Raw genomic sequence first — 23,249 nt, 5'->3', positions numbered from 1 at the left:
TACACTGCGCCCAGCGTTGCTTCCTGAAGGCTGACTGCTGTTTATGTCTCTTGAGGTTTGCTTGGATGACAGTTGCGGCCCTGTGCATCTTGGCAATGTTGGTTCGCACTCGATGACCTCTGAAAGCTGCCTGAAGAATAATGGCAGAATGTCTCATTTTTAGGTACCTTTCCCTTTCTTGCCTCTGAAGAATACAGGCGCGATAGTATCTCTGGATGATAATGGCAGAAAGATGCATGGCCTGGAACTTGACTTCCTCTCTGTGCTTTCTGAATGCTGACTGGATCACGGTGGCAGCCTGATGCCAACAAGAAACCTCTTCTCTGACCTGCTGGCCTCTGTATGCTGCCTGGAGGACAACAGCAGCACTGCGCATTTTTTGGTATTTTTGCATATGCTCCTTTGCGGCTACAGTGGCCCGATACCTCCGCTGAATGGTGATGACGGAGGATTTCAAAGTCAGATACTGCTTGTGTTCACTGTATGTTCTGTAACCTCTCTGGATAATACTGGCAGCATGATGCCTTTGTTTGAGGATTCTCCTGGATTTCATGCCACGGAAAGCAGCTTGGAGTTTGATGACAGCTTTCCTACACTCCTGATAATGTTTTACCTCAATGTTTCTCTGTCTCTGAGCTCTAAATCTCTCTGTAAGACACAGGCTGCCCAGCGTTGCTTCCTAAGGCTGACTGCTGTTTATGTCTCTTGAGGTTTGCTTGGATGACAGTAGCGGCCCTGTGCATCTTGGCAATGTTGGTTCGCACTCGATGACCCTCTGAAAGCTGCCTGAAGAATAATGCAGAATGTCTATTTTTAGGTACCTTTCCCTTTCTTGCCTCTGAAGAATACAGGCGCGATAGTATCTCTGGATGATAATGGCGGAAAGACGCATGGCCTGGAATTTGACTTCTCTCTGTGCTTTCTGAATGCAGACTGGATCACGGTGGCAGCTGATGAAATAGCAACCTCCTTTCTGACCAGCAGGCCTCTGTATGCTGCCTGGAGGACAACAGCAGCACTGCGCATTTTTGGTATTTTCCATATGCTCCTTTGCGGCTACAGTGGCCCGATACCTCGCTAATGGTGATGACGGAGGATTTCAAAGTCAGATACTGCTTGTGTTCACTGTATGTCCGTAACCTCTCTGGATAACATGGGCAGCCTGATGCCTTTGTTTGATGTTCTGCCTTATTTATTGCACGATGTGCAGCTGCAACGTACTAGCAGCTTTTCGAGCTGTTGATAATGTTTTACCTCAACTGTTTTCTGTCTCTGAGCTCTAAACCTCTGCTGAAAGACACAGGCTGCCCAGCGTTGCTTCCTGAAGGCTGACTGCTGTTTATGTCTCTGAGGTTGCTTGGATGACAGTAGCGGCCCTGTGCATCTTGGCAATGTTGGTTCGCACTCGATGACCTCTGAAAGCTGCCTGAAGAATAATGGCAGAATGTCTCATATTTAGGAACCTTTCCCTTTCTTGCCTCTGAAGAATACAGGCGCGATAGTATCTCTGGATGATAATGGCGGAAAGACGCCATGGCCTGGAACTTGACTTCCTCTCTGTGCTTTCTGAATGCTGACTGGATCACGGTGGCAGCCTGATGACATTGAGCAACCTCCTTTCTGACCTGCTGGCCTCTGATGCTGCCTGGAAGACAACAGCAGCACTGCGCATTTTTTGGTATTTTTGCATTTGCTCCTTTGCGGCTACAGTGGCCCGATACCTCCGCTGAATGGTGATGACGGAGGATTTCAAAGTCAGATACTGCTTGTGTTCACTGTATGTTCTGTAACCTCTCTGGATAATACTGGCAGCATGATGCCTTTGTTTGAGGATTCTCCTGGATTTCATACCACGGAAAGTAGTTTGAAGTTTGATGACAGCTTTCCTACACTCCTGATAATGTTTTACCTCAATGTTTCTCTGTCTCTGAGCTCTAAACCTCTGCTGTAAGACACAGGCTGCCCAGCGTTGCTTCCTGAAGGCTGACTGCTGTTTATGTCTCTTGAGGTTGGCTTGGATGACAGTAGCAGCCCTGTGCATCTTGGCAATGTTGGTTCGCACTCGATGACCTCTGAAAGCTGCCTGAAGAATAATGGCAGAATGTCTCATTTTTAGGTACCTTTCCCTTTCTTGCCTCTGAAGAATACAGGCGCGATAGTATCTCTGGATGATAATGGAAGAAAGACGCATGGCCTGGAATTTGACTTCCTCTCTGTGCTTTCTGAATGCAGACTGGATCACAGTGGCAGCGTGATGACATTGAGCAACCTCCTTTCTGACCTGCTGGCCTCTGTATGCTGCCTGGAGGACAACAGCAGCACTGCGCATTTTTCGGTATTTTTGCATTGCTCCTTTGCGGCTACAGTGGCCCGATACCCTCCGCTGAATGGTGATGACGGAGGATTTCAAAGTCAATACTGCTTGTGTTCACTGTATGTTCTGTAACCTCTCTGGATAACACGGGCAGCTTGATGCCTTGTTTAGTAATTTCACGGGATTTCATTCCTCGGAAGGCAGCTTGTAAGACACACGCAGCATTTCTCATGGCACGCAGGGCTTGCATCTCCTCTCTATTTCTTGTTGGCTCTGTAACGTGCTTCAAAACACTGGCAGTCCTGTGAAGCTTTGTGTAATAGGTTCTCTGCTGGTACTTTCGGAAGTGAGACTGAATTGTTACAGCTGCCATGTGCTGGATGCGCAACTGCTTTCTGATTTTACATCCTCTGTAGGCTGCCTGCAGACAAATGACTGCGCTGCGCTTTGACAATAGTCAAACGGTCTTTTCTTGCAGAGTTACTGCTCTGTACCTCTGCTGACAACCACGCAGCTGCCTTGAGAGCTAAGAAACATATTTCTATCCCAATGGTGAGAAACTTTCTCGAATGATTGTAGCAGCTCGGTGCATCTCTACAATCTTCCTCCTGCCCTGTGGCCACGATATGCTGCCTGGATGACTAAAGCTGCATGTTTATGGTCCTGTAACTCTGCACTGTTGGATCCCTGAGCATTTTGGCCCTGTAGCGTTCTGAATAATGATGGCAGCAACTTGGTGGCAAGGTAAGCCATACGCATTCTGTGCATCCTGAAATGAGCTTGGATTAATCTGGCAGAGTTGTGCTTCTTCTTTAGGTCATCTCTCACTCTAAATCCCGGTAGACAGCTTGTATCTTTACGGTGGCCTGCTTTAGCTCTTTGTATTTCTTTTGTTGTGCCTTGCAGAGAAGAAGAGCTCTGTATCGGCTTTGGATGATAATTGCTGCACTTTGTAGGAAGAAATACCGTTTCCGACATAAAAACATCCTAACTGAAGCCTGAATGACAGTCGCTGCCCAGTGACTTTTCTTCAGCTCTGTCCTAACTCTCATGGCTCTAAATCCAGCTGGAGTGTAACACAGGCTGCTCTTATGTGCTCATACGCTTTCCTCATTCTTTCTGCCACATAAGCTCTGTAGTGCGCTGTATGACCACGTACAGGCCTTCTTGGACCTGTATTCTGCTTGTGCTTTGTGCCGACGGTATGTACTGTATCAGTGTAGCACCTGGTGTCGCCTCCCATCCTCTTCCTGTCAGCTTTGCCTCTCCAGTTAGCTTGTATGACAAGTGCAGCATTCCTAAGAGAATCATAATCCTGCTTTGTCTAAGGGACAAAAATGTGGCTCTGTACTTTGCTGTATCACAGTTGAAGCTTTTCTCAGCACAAGGTAGCGCCTTGGGCTGCATACTTCCGAAAAGCTGCCTGGATACTGTTGCTGCCTGGTGCTGTTATTGAGGGACTCCCGAGCCATTTTTCCACGATAAGATGCCTGTATGGTAATGGCAGCACATTTCATCCTCACAAACATTTGCCTTTCAAGTCTCTTTCCACGGAGGCCCGAACCAGCGCTGGATTAGGACGACAGCGCTCTCATCTTCCCACCTGTTTTCTGACAGCATGTCCTCTGAACGCACTTGAATGACAATAGCCGAGTGGTGCTGCAGTTTTAACATCTGAAAGCAGCGCCTCTGTGCATGACCTCTGTAATGGGCTGAATGAGCACAGTTCTTTTCAGGATCTTTCTGTATTGATGGACACACCTCTGCATTCTAACCAGGACTGAATCCTCAAAGCGGGTAGCAGTTCTTTTAGCCATTTTCTCCTCATACCATTGCTTGAACGCAGCTTGTATCACTTGGCAGCACAGTTTTCCTTTTCAGTTTCTGGTTTTCCATCTTCTGTACCCCCTTGTATTTTCACCAGTGCCTCTCTAAGGGAGAGATAATGTTTCCGATCTCTTTTGACAGAGCCCATGCTCGCGAGTTCTTCGAATGACAGTTGCCGCCAATAGATTCTTCCATAAGCAGCAGCTGCCCTCTCTCATTCGCCATTGTGCTTGGACAACAATGGCTGGTATCTAAGGCTTGGTAAGCCTCCTGGCCGAAAACATCCTCCACTGAGCCTGCGTGGACAAGATAAGAACAATCTATTCAAAGAACAATTACACAAGCAGGGGTCATTATGAAGCCAGGTGGAATTGATGCAACCAAATGGACAGACATGAATTGAAGCATGAATCACAAATTGTAACTAAACAGAATGTAGATTCATGACCAAACTTTTAAAACTAAAATAGTTTAAAATCTTTTTCACCCTTAATGCTAAAACATACCCTTTATTTCTACTGTAACATCTGCTAGGTGACATTTTCATTTCAAATCAACTGTAGATATTAACTCAAAAACTCTAAATGGTTTTCACATACAACTTTAGATTTTGTAACAGTTCTTTGCATCCTCACACATGCAATAAACACCTACCTGGATGACGGTTGCAGATTCATGCTGCAGAGCCCAAAGTTTAGCCTGTTTTTTTAGCCTCAGCCTGTTGCGGGCTACATAACCCTCCAGACTGATTGGATGACAACGGCAGCTTGATTCTGCCTCTTAGCTCTGCGCTTCGGAGAAACTCCTCACAACTAACTGGAGTTTCACAGCGGCCAAGTTTCTCTCCTGTGTCCCCCCCCCAAAAAAAAAGAAAAAGAAAAAAAAGAAAGATGCTTATTGTTTGTCATCATTTTAGTTTTCTCAGATGAGCCGTAGTAATTATCTGTATGTTCATCAGTATAAGTGACCCCTTTCTGTCTCCTTCATGCTTACAGCGGATATAAATCATATTTTGATATTAATGCATCAAATGACTGTTTAATAGAAAATAAAGGCAGGATAAAAGAGCACAAAACATGAACACCAGAACGGTTTTTCTTCAAAGTCTGTGACAGATTAATGTGGTTCCAGCTGAAATAAATGGCCTCACGATGACTGAATTGCAAAATAAAATAAAAGATCAGCTAAATAAAACTCCCATTACTTTGCAGTTGTACCAAACACTTCACCAACCTTGTAGAGCTGCAGATCCTTCTTAATCTGTATCTCCTCCAGGCGCCTTGTATGACCGAGCTGCTCTGGTTTCGTTCCGCAGGTCCAGAAGACGAGCACACAAGAAGGACAGGTAGGACATCACAACCTGTAAATAAACACACATATATGATGAGATGTGTAGCCTTGCATCCTTTTCCTACAGATTTAATGACGGTTTAAAGCAGTCAGTCTAAACCCTGATTACTTTAAAAACCTATTATATTCCTATTTTTCATATTTGGAGGACAGATACATAAAATATGTTACTGTGACTTGGTCATACTTTGTGATGAAAGTATTGCACAGTAAAGACATGATTTAATGTACAGTGTACATGGTGATAAAATCTTGAAACATCATAAATGGTGTTGTGTCCCTGACCATGTAATCTGTATTGCCTCAATAAAAGACAGAATTAGAAACCTCTCACAAGAAAAAGCCAGACAAAGGAGACATAAGTCTTAAAAAAAAAAAAGGACAATTTTTAGTAGTTTTAGCTGAATAACTAGGGGCTTACATTAGCGTTAGGGCAGGTCATACTGTATGCCAAGCATGCCGGTATAACTTAAAATTTTCAAATTAGAAATGTTCAGGTAATAAAAGCACTTTAAGTCCTTCACCTGCCTAAAGACCTCAGCATTTATAGCTAACTGTAATTGTGATTTGCTCAAAAAACAATGTTTTATCCTCTGACTAATTTTCAGTCATGGGGGTGTCCTGCCTTCAAGAAGTTCCTATTTGAGAGACTCTGTAAAACTTCTAAAGCTCTAAACTTAATTGCTTTAACCCTTGTTGTCTTCCCATTAACCATGAACTTGTCCTTCCAGGTCAAAACTGAAAAGGAAATTTTATTTGGGCTTTTTCAATGTTTGTCGCTTTTTTAATGATTAATTTCTCACTTTTTCCATGCTCTGGAGCTTTTTTTTTAAACCCGAGCTGGTTTAATAACAAGGTGTTACACTTATTCTTGAAATTCATGGTCGGACACACCACACACGACACACACGACACACAACAGGACACACACACGGACAACACACGGACACACACGGACACACACGGACACACACGGACACACACGACACACACGGACACACACAGGACACACACAGACACACACAGACACACACGACACACACAGACACACCAGACACCCACAGACACACACAGACACACAGACACACACAGACACACACAGACACACAGACCACTAAAAAGGAAGAAATTATTACTATACTAGTATGTATATTATATACTATTAAGTTTAGTCTGGATACTGTTTCTAAACCAGAAAAAAAAATAATTAAATGCCAAGATTAGATAAAACACCAAAAAAAAGAAAAACAAAAACAATGAGAGTAATCATTAATTTCCCTGAAGAATGTTGTATGGAATTATCCTGTTTTTTGGGCAATTTGGTTGAAATGTTCTGATGTAAAACAGTCTAAAAACGGTCAATTGACTCAAAACAACATAAGGTTAAATAAACATGCATTTCATTATCATGCATTTGCCGTGTTAAGCAAGTTCTTATCTTTCTAGTAGATATTATGGTGTACTAAAATGAAAGCCACATTTATGGCCCTTTAAGCAAAACATACTTTCAGGGCTTCACCTATGACCTCATATTTATGAACTGAACACTATTTTTAATGCTGGAAAACCCGACAGCTCGCTTCCAGGCGCAGCCTGCTCTATGACGAATTGTTATATTTGGTGATGTTGACTAAGAATATGAAGCAGATTTATACAGCTTTGCATTTGATGAAAACAATCTGTGTTTCTGCAAGGGGAGAGAAACCTTGTGGCTGGTCTCACCTTCTCATTGGGGATCGTGTTGGACATGTCACTGGGTTGATCATGGCGGAACTCCACCCAGGAAAGCAACAGCCTGTGTGACCAGTTCTAAGTTGTTTTTCTCATTCTCCAGTAGCTCTTTAATCCCTGAATCTGGGCCGTTGACCAAAATAAGGGTTAATAAGTCGGTTTCGTCTTTTTAATTCTTCATAATCTTTTTCAAAAGCCCTACAAATAAGTTTACAAATTTACATTTTATTTTGAGGAATGACATGCAGTCATTCATTTGTTTCAAATGTATCCTATATTAAATAATGGTCTTTCCACATTTGGAAATGAGGAGAATCAAGTAAATGCTTAACGTTTTGCATGTTGAGTCCAGTTTAATTTATTTTTCAATGAATTTCCAAAGCAACACCTTGTACTTTAATGACATTCTCCTGTAGAGCCCAAAAAGCAGTTGTTTATTAATAAGAAAGTAATTATTTAAAACCTCCACACTTTGGTTTATAGATCTGATCCACTGATTTTGATTGACAGCTAGGCCACTGATTGGCCTCACCATAGCAATTGTGGGTGTGGTAATTATTAAAGGGAAGTTGAAAACACTTTATTTTGGAGCTTTAGCTTTAGTTGAGACCAAAACACGTTTAACCTAGTCTACCTCTAGTCATCCTGTTTCATCTTATTTATATTTTTTAAAGCCCATTGTGTAATGTTTTTAGTTGATTCTGAAAAAAACTGTCATTTAGAATCATCAGAACACATACAAACAGTTTTTGTATCTGCCATGTTGGCCTCCATCTTTAAAATACTTTAGCCAAAGAGGGACATACCTCTGCGTTTCACGCTTTTACACACAGTGGCTATAATTTTGAATGGAGTACACTCCTCATGATGTTTGTTTGAATAAAAAGTCTTGATCCCCTAACAAGTAGGTGTACTGTGGATAAGCCAGCTAAAATCCTGGGCTAATGCAATGACTGTATAAAAATGATAGGGAAACTTACAAATGCTGACAGAAATAAACCTGACTTTATAGTCCTGATTTTTCAGTTTTTTCCCCCCTGAATGTTGCAGACATCTTGTCAAATACCCAGTTTCTACACTAATGCACCAAATGTTCTCAACATCTTTAAACTGTGCACCCAAGCAGACAATTACAAAAGACACAGCACACAGCGACAAGTACCGTTCAAGGCTGTCGGCAAAGAGCAAAGGAGTTGTCAGAGATCGCTGGCTGAGCAGTCGAGCTCCAGGCGACCCCTCGGTGAGCACTCGACAGTTTGGGTGGTGCTGGTGACTGACAGCCCTCTCTGGAGGAACATGGGTGGTAGTGTGGATAAGGTAGCAGAGGACCGGCCATCCGAGAACGTCACTGTGAAGTTCTCCACCTGCACAGACAGCCGACACACTTCATTTACAGTTTTCTAAAAGTTGGATTTTTGGCTGTGACAGTTCGACATGAGAAATGTAGCAACCTCTGGCCACATGCAGCAGTTTAGCAACCCAACAAAAAACCACAAAATTAAGTTTACTTTTTAACCCTTAAAAGGTTTTCAGATGAAACCACACCAAACACCACACCAAAGGCTACAACAACAACAGTTCAACAGCAAAACTCATGACACGAGACAGAGGTGAACAAAGTAACACTCCATCCTGTTTAACGAGTTGAAATAATCCTAACCAATAAACTTTTTAAACCATGACATTTTTTATTTTAAGCTCATGGACGCCAAAACAAAATATTCAAATCACCTTAGATTGTAGAATCACCACACGCGGGCCCATCCATCAGCAGGGTAATCTTAGTGCTGCTTGTTCATACAGGACCTGGTCTTGGGGACTTGGCTGAAGGCCCCGGTCGGCCCTCAGAGACGCCAGCCTCCGTTTGTCCTCAGGTTTTCTTAGGAAGCCAATTCCCCCTCACTGATCCTCGTCCATCTTACAGCAGAGGTTTAGAGCTCAGAGACAGAGAAACATTGAGGTAAAACATTATCAAGAGGGCAGGAAAGCTGTCATCAAACTCCAAGCTGCTTTCCGTGTCATGAAATCCAGGAGAATCCTCAAACAAAGGCATCATGCTGCCAGCGTTATCCAGAGAGGTTACAGAACATACAGTGAACACAAGCAGTATCTGAAAATGAAATTGTCCGTGCTTACGATTCAGCGAAAATATCGATCAACTGTTGCAGCTAAAGCACAAAGAAGTCAATATCTGGAAATGCGCAGCGCAGCCATCATTGTCCAGGCAGCATACAGAGGCCAGCAGGTCAGAAAGGAGGTTGCCGGTTGGCATCAGGCTGCCACTGTGATCCAGTCAGCATTCAGAAAGCACAGAGAGGAAGTCAAATTCCAGGCCCTGCGCCTGTCCGCCATTATCATCCAGAGATACTATCGCGCCTGTATTCTTCAGAGGCAAGAAAGGGAAAAGTTCCTTAAAATGAAGCAATCCACCATCACCCTTCAGGCAGCGTTTAGGGGCTGGTGTGTCAGGAGGGACATAAGCAGACAAAATGAAGCTGCCATTGTGATCCAGTCGTTCTGGAGAGGCTTAGTGCAGAGGCGCATCTTCCAAAGGAAGCGTGAGACAGCTGTGAAACTTCAGCGGGGGGTCCGGGCATTGCAGCTCGGCAGGTTGGAGAGGAACAACTACACCCGAATACGGAAAGCTGCCATCACACTTCAGACACACTGCAGAGGCTGGATTGCAAGACGACAGGTAATGGGGCTTTATTTAAAGTTTATAGTTTGCTAAAAACTGTCTCTGCCTTTCAAACAGCCTTAAGTTGGCATTCACTAACCTTGTAGAAAATTAGTTTTAACAGGTAATCTTTCAGAGCAAATTGTCTTAACAAGTGGCATATTGATTTGGTCAATAGACAAAATTAGAAATGAATATACTACAATTAAGGAAAAACTAGAAGGAGAAACTACTGCCTGTCTGGAAAAAAGCTGACCAAAAATAAAATTTAATTTGTAGAAAATAATTTCCAATCCTTGCTATTGTGTTTCAGGTACTAGAAAGAGCCAAGGCAGAGAGCAGGCTCCGTTTTACATTGGCCATCTTCCACCATCTCTGTGCCATAAAGATCCAGCGAGCTCTGAGAGCACACTGGGCTTTGGAGTCGGCCAAAAGACAAATCCATTCTGTCGTCACCATACAGGTACAGAAACAAACAACAAATCCATTTTTCCAAAACTCAATCTGTCACTGGAAAGCACTTCTAATGAATTTAATGAATCAGTGTGGAGCTCATTTCTTCAAATGCTACAAACAATTTCCTTTTTTCTCTAGCGATGGGTGAGAGCGAGGCAGCAGAGGAGACAGTATCTGGAAGATAGGAGGAAGGTGGTCATAGCGCAGAGAGCGGTCAAGCGCTGGTTAGCTCGTCGCCACAAGGTGGCGTCTGTCATCCAGCAAGCCGTCCGCAAATTCCTCCTTCTCAGGCGCCAGAAGCGGGTTCAACAGGGCATTGTAAAAGCTCAGGTACTACTGTCAGTGGGGAATTTGGAGCAAATGACTTCTGTACTGGGTTCAGTCTTTTTCAGATGGGTCTTATACAACAGTCAGGTGCCCATATGAACAGTGTAACAGGTTTATGTTTGCTGTAATCATTCCTCCTGTTCATACAGGCCATTTGGAGAACCTCTTCAAATGCACTCTAAATGGAAGTGAATGAGGACGACATCCAGAGTCTTCCAAAGCTAGTAGTTTTAGTACACTAGTCCTTCTGTTTGATACTGTCCCCATATCTGCAGAACAGCCAGTAACCCTGTCCGGGGACACAAAATGTAAATTTGATACTGAAAAACGTCTTTTATTCTGATATTAGTGGACAAAGTAGTCCAATAAAATGTTAGTTTCTGTAACAGTAATATTTTTTGACAATGTCCAACCTATAAACTAGGACATTTGAACACATGAGGGCAGTATGAGTCCTGGCTATATTATTTCAGGGAAATCAGGGAAGCTTGATAACATTGGTCATCAATAAAATGTTTATTGGATGGAATGGATTGTAGATGAGAGTCCAAGATGAAGGTAATTTGATTGACTTGATAAACTATTTCAATCCTCCCTTTTGGCATACAATGGTAAACATCCTCCTCTGATCCTAATGATTAGCACCTCATTTGTTTTAATTGACATTTTTTTTATTTGTCCAGTAAGTCGATTGAGAACAAGTCCACGTCACGACGACTTGTCACATTTACACATTCATACCCGTTTGGGGTTAAGGGCCTTGCTCAAGGGCACCTCAGTGGTGGTTTACATTCCCCAGCCAGATTTTAGCCTGTCGTTCTGGGGATTGAACCGGCGATCTCCCCGGTCACAAACTCGATTCTTTAACCTTTAGGCCCCCACTGCCCTGACACTGCATTCCGACACCAAATATATAATTTAACAATTTTTCTTTCAATCGTCTCTTTTCTTCCCTCCATCTCCCTCCAGGCTTTGTGGAGAGGACACTGCTCCCGTCAACTGAATGACAATGCCAAGGTAGTGAAGTTGAGACACCGCCTACGCAAAGTCACTGCCGGCGTCAAAGAGGAGGACAAACTGTGCAACAAGACCTCGTCTGCCCTCGAATACCTCCTTCGATACAAACACTTCTCCTACATCCTAGAAGCCCTGAGAAACCTGGGTAAGGTTTGCTTCTCCTGCTAATTCCCCCATATGCCACAATGCAGCTTTACTGGAAAAGCAACCTTTAATGTAGTTGGTAAAGGCCAGCAGAGCACAAATCTGGGTTCACAAAGTTAGTGTTATTATAAGTCTACTAAAGAAACAGTTCACCCCCCAAATCAAAAATGCATATTTTTTTCCTGAGTATGCTTCCTTCTGCGTGGTGTTACAGTTGCCAGGTGTAGTTGTGTAGAAAGAAAAGGGTTCTTACATGAAACTGTTCACAACCAGAGGAAGAGGGGGTGAAATATGTATTTTTGAATTGGGGTAAACTGTGCATTTTCAAAATTCATTTCAACGATGCGACCAGTTGAGTATCATGGTGACTCTGCATTGCTGGTACTATTAGTTATTTCAAGCACTTGATTTTTATGATTCCAGTACGCCTGCACAATTAATCGTCATTAAATTGTGATCTCGATTTACCCGGTTCACGATTTAATTTTTAAATAACTTTGATTTAACGATTCTCATTTAATTTTACGTGCCAACTGCATCACAAATGCTACTACTTACTTCTGTGAGTTTTAAACATAGACTGGATAAAATAGGTTTTAAAGTGCTCCAAGCGCTGCAATGCTCTTCCTTCTCTTCTATGTTTACAGGCTTGTTGTGATCAAATCGTGCATGCCTAGATTCCACTCTAGACAAGTCATGGCTGTACCCACTGTAATTGTGCAACAGTTTAGACCGAGAAACGGGAAGACTTTGTAGGAAGTGCGGGAGAAACGGTTCCTCTTCTGATGTCTTTTGGTTGTGTTGTCATATCAAAAGTGCTTGTGTTTTCAAGATGAGACAAAGTTCATTACATAAGAATGTGCCTTTTGCAATTTAAACATCCAAAGTATAAGTGCTGCATAGACAAACATTTTTTTGAGTTTCCTTGGCTAATACTTTACCAACTTTGCCATTCAAAGGCCTATAATCGGCTTTTAAATTGACCCCTTTTTTTCTTTGCTTCAACAATGGTTATTTAAAGATTTTTTTTCCCCCCTTTTAATTCAGAGTGACGAAGAAAAATGATTTAAGCTTCCATTTATTTCATTTCCCCACAGTGTTGCATAACAAGGGAGAATACAATGTGAATTGGATTTTGAACTTGTTTTCCAGGCCAGAAAAGTGCAAGTGACCCTTGATCATTATCAAACCACAACGGTGCAATTGGGCTCTAAATATTCAGGGGAACACGTTTTTGTTTGGGATCTCTGCAGTCTACTCAGTGGTGATTTGTCAGTCCATAGTATTTTCAGTTGATATTCCAATAGTGCTTACCCTATACTAACCTTCTGTTTTGTATTGTGAAGATTTGAAGAAGAGCATTGCTAAAGCCACCTGCTTGTTATAGGCTGCGTTATTGTGTACTTAACAGGGAAACAGGAAACTGTTCCTTTCTATTTATATCTGCACACATCTGGATGCTAAGCTTCCAGTTTCATTTAGCAATTACTGGGATTTATTCTAAACTGTTGCTCAGGGTCTTTGTTTCTTTGTCCTTAATTTTAATTGTCAGTCTCGTTAACCCATTGTACAGCCATTATGTCCACATTAACTAATGATTATTTTCTAAAATCTAAGTGTGAAATATTTTGTTAGAACACCAATTGTCAACCCTAGAATTAATTATAATAGATTTTCTCTCATCCGCCCAGCCCTAGCTATAAATATAATTATTATCATTAATCTGCTGGTTAAAATTATTGGTGTGTGTGTGTGTGTGTGGGTGTGTGTGTGTGTGTGTGTGTGTGTGTGTGTGTGTGTGGTGTGTGGTGTGTGTGTTGGTGTGTGTGTGTGTGTGTGTGTGGTGTGTGTGTGTGTGTTGTGTGTGGTGTGTGTGTGTGTGTGTGTGTGTGTGTGTGTGTGTGTGTGTGTGTGTGTGTGTGTGTGTGTGTGTGGTGTGTGTGTGTGTGTGTGGTGTGTGTGTGTGTTGTTGGGGGTGTGTGTGTGTTGGTGTGTGGTGTGTGTTGTGTGTGTGTGTGTGGTGTGTGTGTGTGTGTGGGTGTGTGTGTGTGTGTGTGTTTGTGGTGTGGTGTGTGTGTTGTGTGTGTGTGTGTGTGTGTGGTGGTGCAGGACCCAGCACCAGACTGTCCCCAGAGTGCTGTGAGCGGCTGGTAGAGAGCGGGGCCACCAACGTCATCTTCACACTCATCCGCTCCTGCAACAGGAGTGTCCCCTGCATGGACATCATCACCTACTCCATCCAGATCCTGCTCAACCTCTCCAAGGTACAAACCCAAGACCTGCTCTCTTTATGTAGCCATGAAAAGTAATCAGGCTCTCGTGATCAGGGTCTGAAATATCAAGATAATGTAAAAAAGAAAAATACTGATCTTTTGACTGCTGAAAGGTTCCTGGGGGGCGCACATGTTGTTGGATGCTGAAAAAGCCATGTGTTGAGGATGAGAAGGACACGCTGTTTGATGCTGTCCTCCTACTCCTTCAATGCCTAATGAGTCAATCTCTTTCTCTCCCTGACCCGGTCTTTCTGCTTGAGCAGCACTGGTCGGACTGGTCCATTTTAGATTGATAGCGCCGGTTCAGGCTGGGCCTCATCCTCAACACTTGCCTTTTTCAGTCGTGGAAAATACTTTTCAATACTCATCTGGATTAAAGCAGCAAAGATTCAGTGTAAGAGATGGATAGAGAAATAGATATTTATATATTAGATGTGTTTTAACTTGGGTGACCAGATGAGAATGGGTACAACTCGGAACTAGACGGGGGTGGGGAGGCATGAATTTCAAAACACTGCACCTAAATGATTTATTTTATTTTAATTCCGGAATTCAACTGTCATGTAAACCCGAAAATAAATAAAAAATCAGCTCATCAGCTGCTGTGTTATTATACATGACGTCCTCCTCCTGTCTAAAGAAGGATGAGACCAAAGTGTTGGTCTGTACTGTTGTGCTGTTATGTGGCTTTGCTGCTAGCATGTAGCAATGTACCACATTCCTTCTTATATACAGGGCAAAACGCTTTGATTGCATCACGTAAAACTTGGGTAATCCAGGGGCATTTCCCTGCCCATTCCTCCAGGTACCTGCAGAGACATTTTTAGTGTGTGTGTCTCAGAAATGCAGCTGAACGAATACGCTGCATGTTTTTAAATGTTAAAATAAAAAAAGAATAACAAAACGCAATATGTTGCGGCCGGTGTTGATTGTGTGGTGCACCGCCACAAATTGGTCTGTGAGGGGAAACCCTGGGATTGTAGATGGATTGGTTTTGGACAGCCAGGCTAGCTGCTTCCCGCTAAGCTAATTGTCTCCTGGCTCTAGCTTCATGTTTAGCAAACAGACTGTATGGATACGGAGTTAAAAGAATAGTTTAAGTCGCACACGGTGCTGAGTAATCAGTTACTACCAATCAAGTTGTCTGGAGTGAAAGTAAAGTTCACATGATTATTGGCAGTGAGTTTAGCTGAGGATGGATGGAGACCGCCACAGTATTTACTCAACCGCTCTGATCTCTCACTTCCCCACAGGCTGTCTGTTCCTTCTCACATCAGGCTCAGTTTCTCTTCTGCTCAACCAAGTTCTCAGACTGACCTTTTTTTGTCTCCTTGTGGAAAAAAAAAAGAAAAGGTTCTATAAGCTGATATTTCACATTTAAGGCAGACTTTTTTAGACCTGATTCCATGACTTTTATGATAAAATGACAACAAACTTAGACAACTGGATTTACATTGCATCTGTCACATGTCCTTTACCAAGTTAATTTCATAAATAATCTGTACCTTGGATAAGTGAATATAAGGTAAGTATGTATTCTTGTTTAAAAAAAGAAATCCCAACACATTATATAAAAAGTATCAATCCAGCAGATAACATTGATTTTAAGCAGTCTTGCAGTCAGCCAGGAATTATGTAATGAGGGCATTAAAGGCGGTTTTGAAGATAATAATTTTTAGGATTATTTTTGGGCATTTTCAGCCTTAATTTTGATAGGACAGCAGAAGAGATGAAAGGGGGAATGACATTCAGCAAAGGAGAGTAAACCTCTATATATGGGCGCCCGCTCTACCACCTGAGCTATCGGGGCATCCTAGATAATACATTTTGGCAGTGAGAGCTGAAACTGGAGGACAGTGCACCAAGATGTCAGACAAGAATGCAGGTTAAATCTGATTCTCTGATAACTGGGAAATGTTTTCTCCAAAGCTCGGATACCCCATTTCCTTTTGCATATGGTTGGGCATTACATCCTCTTCCTCTTTTACCAGAATGTTTTTTTTTTTTTTTTAACTTTTCAAGTTACTTTATTGGGTGTTTTGAATGTGCTTTTGCCCAAGTGTTCTTGGTCATCAACAATCAAACATAAAAATAATGAATAATGTCCTCTCCACTCACTCACGGTTTTCTTTCCTCAGTACCACAAGACCATCGAGGCGGTGTATTCAGTGGAGAACTCTGTGGAGATGCTACTGGACCTGCTGCAGAGATACCGGGAGAAGGCCGGGGATAAAGTGGCAGAAAAGGGCGGCAGCATCTTCACCAAAGCCTGCTTCCTTCTCGCTCTCCTCCTGCAAGACAAGCACCGATCTGTGGTCCGTAGTTACTATGACTTACAAAAAAAATGACACCAGAATCAATTAATTTAAGCCATGTTTTTAACACCAAATTCAAATTTTACAGGAAGGACTGCTATTGTAGTTTTGTAAATGTAATGCAAATGTTATTTTGTTTAGGAGGTTATGAAGCTACCCAAGGCCTTGGATAGGATACGCAGTATTTACCACCTCACTGCTCGCAAAAACAAGATGGACGCCGAAAGAACTGTTATGAAACAGAAGGTGAATGCATCAGTCAATGGGAGCTTCGCTGTTCCTGCTACGCCTTGTAAATCCCGCCCTGTGCCAAAGTACGTATACGTGTGGGTGTACACGGTTCTGTATTTGTCTGAAATATACAGATGGTATGTGTTTGCAGCCATAATTGAGATTCTGTTTTGTTTTTAATTGTTTTGTTTTGTTTTTTCAGATTTGCACCTGAGTGGGTTCTCCGAAAGAACACACTCCGAGACATTGTGGACCCTCTCCGGGCCATTACACTGGTCGCTAACACACTCTCCATTGTGTTGTAAATGAAAACATTTTCAGTACTTTCTTCTTCTCATCTCAATTTTTTTTATTTTTTTTTAACTTCAGAAAATATTTTACAATGTATTGTTCAAGGTTTTTTTAAAAATCATTTCCATATTTTCCGTGTTTGTGTGTGTGCGTGCGTGTGTGTGTGTATATATTAAAATGGATTTGTTTCTTAAACATGGGTGGGTTTCTTATGCGTTGACATTGTTTTGGCAGGCTGACCTGTGTGTGTTTGTGTATGAGAGTTCATTATCACTATTTATAACTATGTTTACAGAGGCAGAGGGAAACCAGATTAACCAATTATTTGACTTTTTTTAAATTTTAAATGCACTTATTTGCTCCCAAGTTCTGACTCTGACATCTCTCCATGTATAGTGCATGTATACAGGTAAAAGCCAGTAAATTAGAATATTTTGAAAAAAACTTGATTTATTTCAGTAATTGCATTCAAAGGTGTAACTTGTACATTATATTTATTCATTGCCACAGACTGATGCATTAAATGTTTATTTATTATTTATTTTGATGATTTGAAGTGGCAACAAAATGAAAATCCAAAATTCCGTGTGTCACAAAATTAGAATATTGTGAAGGGTAAATTTTGAAGCACCTGGTGCCACAAACTAATCAGCTGATTAACTCAAAACACGCAAAGGGCTTTAAATGGTCTCTCACCAGTTCTGAAGCCTACACAAACATGGGGAAGACTTCAGATTTGACAGCTGTCAAAAGGCGACATCGACACGCACAAGGAGGGAAAGACACAAAAGGTTATTGCTGAGAGGCTGGCTGTTCTCAGAGCTCTGTGTCCAAACACATTAATAGAAGGCAAAGGGAAGGAAAAACTGTGGTCAGAAAAGTGTACAAGCGACAGGGATCACCGCGCCTAGTCAAGTTGTGAAAAAAAAAAAAAACATTCAAAATGTGGGGAGATTCACAAGGAGTGGACAGCTGCTGGAGTCAGTGCTTCAAGATCCACACCAAGAGACGCTTGAAAGCATGGGTTTCAACTGCCGCATACCTCGTGTCAAGCCACTGTTGACCAAGAAACAGCGCGAAAAGCGTCTCACCCGGGCTAAGGGAAAAAAAGCGATGGACTGTGTTGAGTGGTCCAAAGTCATGTTTTGACTAAAGCAAATTTTGCATTTCCTTTGGAAATCGAGGTCCAGAGTCTGGAGGGACAGGAGAGGCACAGGATCCACGTTGCCTGAAGTCTAGTGTAAAGTTTCCACCATCAGTGATGGTTTGGGGTGCCATGTCATCTGCTGGTGTCGGTCCACTCTGTTTCCTGAGATCCAGGGTCAACACACAGCGCTCTACCAGCAAGTTTAGAGCACTTCATGCTTTCTGCTGCTGAATGCTCTATGGAGATGGAGATTTCAGGTTCCAACGGAATTGGCGCTGCACACAGCGCAGAATCTACCCGTGCCTGGTTACGGACCATGGTATTTCTGTTCTAAATTGGCCAGCCAACTCCCCTGACCTTAGCCCATAGAAAATCTGTGGGGTATTGTGAAAAGGAAGATGCAGAATATCAGAACCAAAAACGCAGAAGAGTTGAAGGCCACTATCAGAGCAACTGGGCTCATCAAACGAGCAGTGCCAGAAATCATCGACTCCATGCCACGCCGCATTAGCAGTAATTGAGGCAAAAGGAGCTCCAACCAAGTATTGGTATTGTACATGCTCATATTTTTCATTTTTCTTTTCAGTTGGCCAACATTTCTAAAAACTCCTTTTTTGATTAGCCTTAAGTAATATTCTAATTTTGTGACACACGGAATTTTGGATTTTCATTTGTTGCCACTTCAAATCATCAAAATTAAATGAAATAAACATTGAATGCATCAGTCTGTGTGCAATGAATAAATATAATGTACAAGTTACCTTTGAATGCAATTACTGAAATAAATCAAGTTTTTCAAAATATTCTAATTTACTGGCTTTTACCTGTAGGTCCTGAGCATGTGTGTGTATTTCAGGCCTGTGTGTGTGAGTACTAACAAAAAGTGTGTACACAGAGTGCAGTGCAGTAATTTCCCCATTGGGGACTAATACACAAATTATCTAATTATCTTATCTAAGTTGCAGCTCTTTAGAAACATCTTAATGTAACAAAAGCATGACAACGTACAGTACATTCTGCTTATTAATCAGGTAAGAGTTACCATAGTCCCCATCTTTATTAAATGTTAGTACTACAATTTCTATTAGTCTCAACCAAAGTGGTTTATTTTTTTTGTACAATCTCCATTGGGCTCAAATAATTGCTGTATTCATCATGTGCAAGACAGAAAATATAATGTAGTACATTGCACATGATCTATCCGTCTCTGGAGATAACACAGGGGTTATAAATGTCAAACAAACACTCTGGGCACAGTCTGTGCACCAAAACACAACAAACAAGTTCCAGCCAATCACAGACAAGATGGTTTGGGGTGGGGGTCAGTGACAGTTAGTCATGACAGTTACAGAAACATAAGGGGGGGGGGGGGGAGCTTGCTCTGTTGTGTTTGTAATTTACTTGAAACGTCAACAGAAGTGAACTTGCAGGAACTCGGCGCACCTTTAAGCATGCGCCCCATGAACTCAGTCCTCACTGCAGCAGCCCAGGTTTGAGTCCGACCCTTGTCCCCTTTGCTGCATGCCGTCCCCCCCTTTCTACCGCCTTTCCTGTCCTATCAAACAAAGGCCCAGAAGCCCCCCAAAAAAAAAACACCTTTCAAACGAAATGTTGAGTCTTACTCATAATATGGTAGGCTATATACGTGAAGGCCGAACAGAGACAGAGATCAAGTAGGTTTTATTTTAATGTTCACAACGTTTACTTTTAGAGGAATCTCACTGGCAGGTAGGCAGGAGAATCTCACCACCATTACACCTCTGCCGCATTGCCACTGCACCAACTGGTATTCCTCTGGCACACTTGAACTCAATCATTTCATCATGAGTGAAAAATGTCCTGTCATTAGATTTTAAAGTAATATTATGTTCTTTATAGACGTCTTCATTCACAATACAGGGTTCTGCAAGAGACAAATAACATTTTGTTAATAGCAGGAATGACTGTAAAGCACTGTAAACATGTTGGGCGATACAGTCTAGGGTTTAATTTCCACTGGGGACTGGGGGGACATGTCCACTCCGCTTTTCAAAATATAGTTTGGGTCACCCCCACACACAAATTAGTTTGATATTACATAGATAGATAAATAGCCTTTATTATTAGACTTATGGTCCATAAAAGAAAAAAACCCAGAAAGATACAGATAAACAGGACAGACACCAATTAAACAAGACAGCTATACCAGTAATCCCATAAGGGTGACTGGTATTGCACAGCACTGAACCTCGGGTCAGTCGGATGTGAAATGACAGTTACAAGAAGAATTTCTGCATTTTTACATAAGTAGAATATTGTTTTATTTTATGACTTGGTGATCAGCCCCTATACTAAACAAAGAAAGTAAGACATTTTGTTTTAGTTTAGTACTACTGATTCTGGAAGAATTTATCATTATGATCAATTTAATTATTTCCTGAGTTTGCTATCACCACAGTCTAATCTACTTAAGTAGCAATGCAGGAAATGGGATTCAAATAGAATTTTTTTTTGTGGCTAATGACCCCCACACCCCTTGTTTTCTCCCTGCCGCAGAAATAAAAGATTTCCAGAAATAAAGCTCTCTGTAAGTTTGTCCTATAACTGCAACATTTGATTGATTGATGAGAAGAACTGTAACTTACTGAGGCATCTCATCTGTCCGATCCATTTACCGTTGATGCAGGTTCTGTTAGGCTCACCCTCCATGGTGAAGTAACTTTGACACATGAATTCAACCCTTTCTTTGTGGCTGTAATTACTTTTCAAGGTGTACTTGATGTCTCCATCTGTGAGAGGTGGTGGACTCCCACAGCCTACACTCTCTAAAAAACATATAGGTACAAGTTAAGGTATTAGATTGTGGCACAGTAAACAGTTAATGCCACTGAAAGGCACAGAAAGGGCCAACTGTGAAATGATTTTATAGTCTGGCCACAGAAATATCAGATGCATGGAAAATGGCAATTTGATAAAATGGGTCGTCCCCTTAGCACTTCTTCTCTTTGAGTTGATTTGTTTATTTTATGAAAGGGGACAGTGCACAGAAACAGAAAACTAAAAAAATGAAGCGCAATGTACAAGACAAGACACAACACAGAGGCAGAAATGTATTCAACAAAGCAAAACAACAGAGTATAAGGTGAAAACCAAATTAGAACATCTGGTAAGAACAATAGAAGCAGTATTAAACTAGGATGAAACAATACGTAAAATTCATATATGTTGACTTTACAAACTAACAGAATGATTTTTTTTATAAATAGTGTTAATGCTGACTGTATATGCATTGATCATCCAGTGTTTTAGCGTCATGGCAAAAGATGTATGTGTTTAAAGGTGCCTTGCCACAGTATTTCATTACTTTGTGGTAATGTCTGAAATTCTACCAAGGACTCTGTAAAAATGCATGCCTTGGTTACCTTGTTTCAAGCGATTCTAGCGTGGTATAGACAGCCTGCAGGAAGACTCAGCTCCGTTTGTGCCAGTTCTCATCAATATTTAATGAGCTAGGCTGCTTGACTCTGACTGGCTAACATCTATCCAATGAGAGCATGGATATCAGCATCCTTTACCCAGTACAACTCAGCAAGCTCATGAATATTAACGAGCTCAAGCAACATGACATCACACTGACCTTTTTAATTGGTCTAATTTCTCCACTTATTTCTTTTCAGTGGCTAGAGCTGACAGACGAGGTAGCAGACCATTTTCACATTCACGACATAACACAAACACATATGGACCTAACCCATTTCAGGAAATGCAAGTAAAACGGTTTTGTGTGGCAGGGCACCTTTAAAGCAACACCAGAGAAATTTTCAACCAATCATGTTTCCAAAATTGTTTCAGTAGTTTGTAACAGGGTGAACGGCACTTCTGCATTCACTTTGCGTTGCTCTACTGGCTATAACTACACTATCCAAGTTTGCCAGATTAGGTAGCGGCTCGGTAGTACCAATGAGACATAATGGGACAATTCCTCTTCCAACCTGTAGGAGGACAGAAGTGAGAAAAGTTCACTAGGGTTGCTTTAACTGATGTCGTTTGGGATTGAACTGTCTTGACCCTCTGATGGACCAGTTTGACTGGCTAAAAAAACGTATCACAGTAGGCTACATATCATACCAGTGGGAAAAAAATTATAACAAAACTGAACGGACCAGTGCAAAATATAGGCGAGAAAAGTGCATCCAGTGCAAAGAGTCTTTCATAAGGTGCAAAACAAGTCTTTCATGAAGTGCTGTATAGCCTATCACAAAGTCAAATTTGGTGGCAGCTAAAACTTAAAAGTTTGGGCACCCCAGGTAAAAAAATTGTATTAATGTGCATAAAGAAGCCAAGAAAAGATGGAAAAATCTCCAAAAGGCATCAAATGACAGATTAGACATTCATATAATATGTCACAAAAAGTTAGATTTTATTTCCATCATTTACACTTTCAAAATAACATTAAAAAAAAAAAAAGGCATCTGCAAAAGTTGGGGCACCCTGCAGAGTTTATAGTGTGCACCTCCCCCTTTGGAAAGCTGAGACCTGAAGGTGTCACGGATTGTTCTCAATCATCGTCTGGAAAGACCAGGTGATGTCAATCTTAAGGTTTTAAATGCCCAGACTCATCTGACACCTAGACAGTGCACCATGGGTTCTTCTAAGCAGTTGTCTAGAAAACTGAAACTGAAAATAGATGACGCTCACAAAGCAGGAGAAGGCTATAAGAAGATAGCAAAGCGTTTTCAGATGCCAATATCCTCTGTTCGGAATGTAATTAAGAAATGGCAGTCATCAAGAACAGTGGAAGTTAAAGCAAGATCTGGAAAACCAAGAAAAATATCAGACAGAACAGCTCGCAGGATTGTGAGAAAAGCAAGTCCAAACCCACGTTTGACTGCACGATCCATCCAGAAAGACCTGGCAGACTCTGGAGTTGTAGTACACCATTCTACTATAAAGAGATACTCGTACAAATATGGTCTTCATGGAAGAGCCATCAGAAGATAACCTCTTCTACGTCCTCACCACCGACCGATGAGATCAAAACAGAACTTTTTGCAATGAGCAAAGGTACATTTGGAAAGGGCACAGAATTTAGTGAAAAGAACTTCTGTCCAACTGTTCAGCATGGGGGTGGATCAATCATGTTTTGGGGTTGTATTGCAGCCAGTGGCAC

The 23,249-nt window shown here is 41.7% G+C and overlaps 4 protein-coding genes across 5 annotated transcripts in view; 1 reads left to right on the top strand and 3 right to left on the bottom strand.

The window, feature by feature from the left end:
- The window catches only part of LOC116695758 (abnormal spindle-like microcephaly-associated protein homolog), a 4,323-nt gene extending 3,648 nt beyond the window's left edge, over positions 1–675 (bottom strand). Inside the window, exon 1 of the mRNA XM_032526212.1 lies at positions 4–675. Coding sequence (XP_032382103.1) covers positions 4–553 — 550 coding nt within the window. The 5' untranslated portion in view covers positions 554–675. The remainder of the gene's footprint in view (positions 1–3) is intronic.
- Positions 676–1,360: 685 nt separating this feature from the next.
- Positions 1,361–2,365, bottom strand: LOC116696268 (abnormal spindle-like microcephaly-associated protein homolog). Its single transcript, XM_032527118.1, has one exon. It carries the CDS (start codon positions 2,345–2,347, stop codon positions 1,583–1,585), a length of 765 nt encoding a protein of 254 aa, XP_032383009.1. The 5' UTR covers positions 2,348–2,365; the 3' UTR covers positions 1,361–1,582.
- A 6,773-nt stretch (positions 2,366–9,138) lies between these two features.
- Positions 9,139–17,109, top strand: LOC116696266 (abnormal spindle-like microcephaly-associated protein homolog). Its single transcript, XM_032527114.1, has 8 exons — positions 9,139–9,917; positions 10,213–10,362; positions 10,494–10,685; positions 11,652–11,844; positions 13,953–14,107; positions 16,255–16,431; positions 16,573–16,745; positions 16,865–17,109. The coding sequence occupies exons 1-8, from the start codon at positions 9,243–9,245 to the stop codon at positions 16,965–16,967; spliced, it is 1,818 nt and encodes a 605-aa protein (XP_032383005.1). The 5' UTR covers positions 9,139–9,242; the 3' UTR covers positions 16,968–17,109.
- A 2,686-nt stretch (positions 17,110–19,795) lies between these two features.
- LOC116696265 (complement factor H) overlaps positions 19,796–23,249 on the bottom strand; it is a 47,998-nt gene continuing 44,544 nt past the window's right edge. For both annotated transcript variants that reach the window (XM_032527112.1, XM_032527111.1), the window contains 2 exons: positions 20,725–20,904; positions 19,796–20,003 (listed from right to left, as the gene is read on the bottom strand). In XM_032527112.1, coding sequence (XP_032383003.1) covers positions 19,819–20,003; positions 20,725–20,904 — 365 coding nt within the window. In that variant the 3' untranslated portion in view covers positions 19,796–19,818. The remainder of the gene's footprint in view (positions 20,004–20,724; positions 20,905–23,249) is intronic.

This window comes from Etheostoma spectabile, chromosome 9, assembly GCF_008692095.1.
Source record: "Etheostoma spectabile isolate EspeVRDwgs_2016 chromosome 9, UIUC_Espe_1.0, whole genome shotgun sequence".
NCBI classification, from domain to species: domain Eukaryota; kingdom Metazoa; phylum Chordata; class Actinopteri; order Perciformes; family Percidae; genus Etheostoma; species Etheostoma spectabile.
This window is presented reverse-complemented; position numbering and strand designations above follow the sequence as displayed.

Coding starts and splice junctions, on each gene's coding strand:
- LOC116696268 (XM_032527118.1), bottom strand. CDS start 2,347: ATGCAAAAATACCGAAAAATGCGCAGTGCTGCTGTTGTCCTCCAGGCA.
- LOC116696266 (XM_032527114.1), top strand. CDS start 9,243: ATGAAATCCAGGAGAATCCTCAAACAAAGGCATCATGCTGCCAGCGTT. Junction 10,363..10,493: donor ATTCTGTCGTCACCATACAG/GTACAGAAACAA, acceptor TTTTTTCTCTAG/CGATGGGTGAGAGCGAGGCA. Junction 16,746..16,864: donor AAATCCCGCCCTGTGCCAAA/GTACGTATACGT, acceptor TTGTTTTTTCAG/ATTTGCACCTGAGTGGGTTC.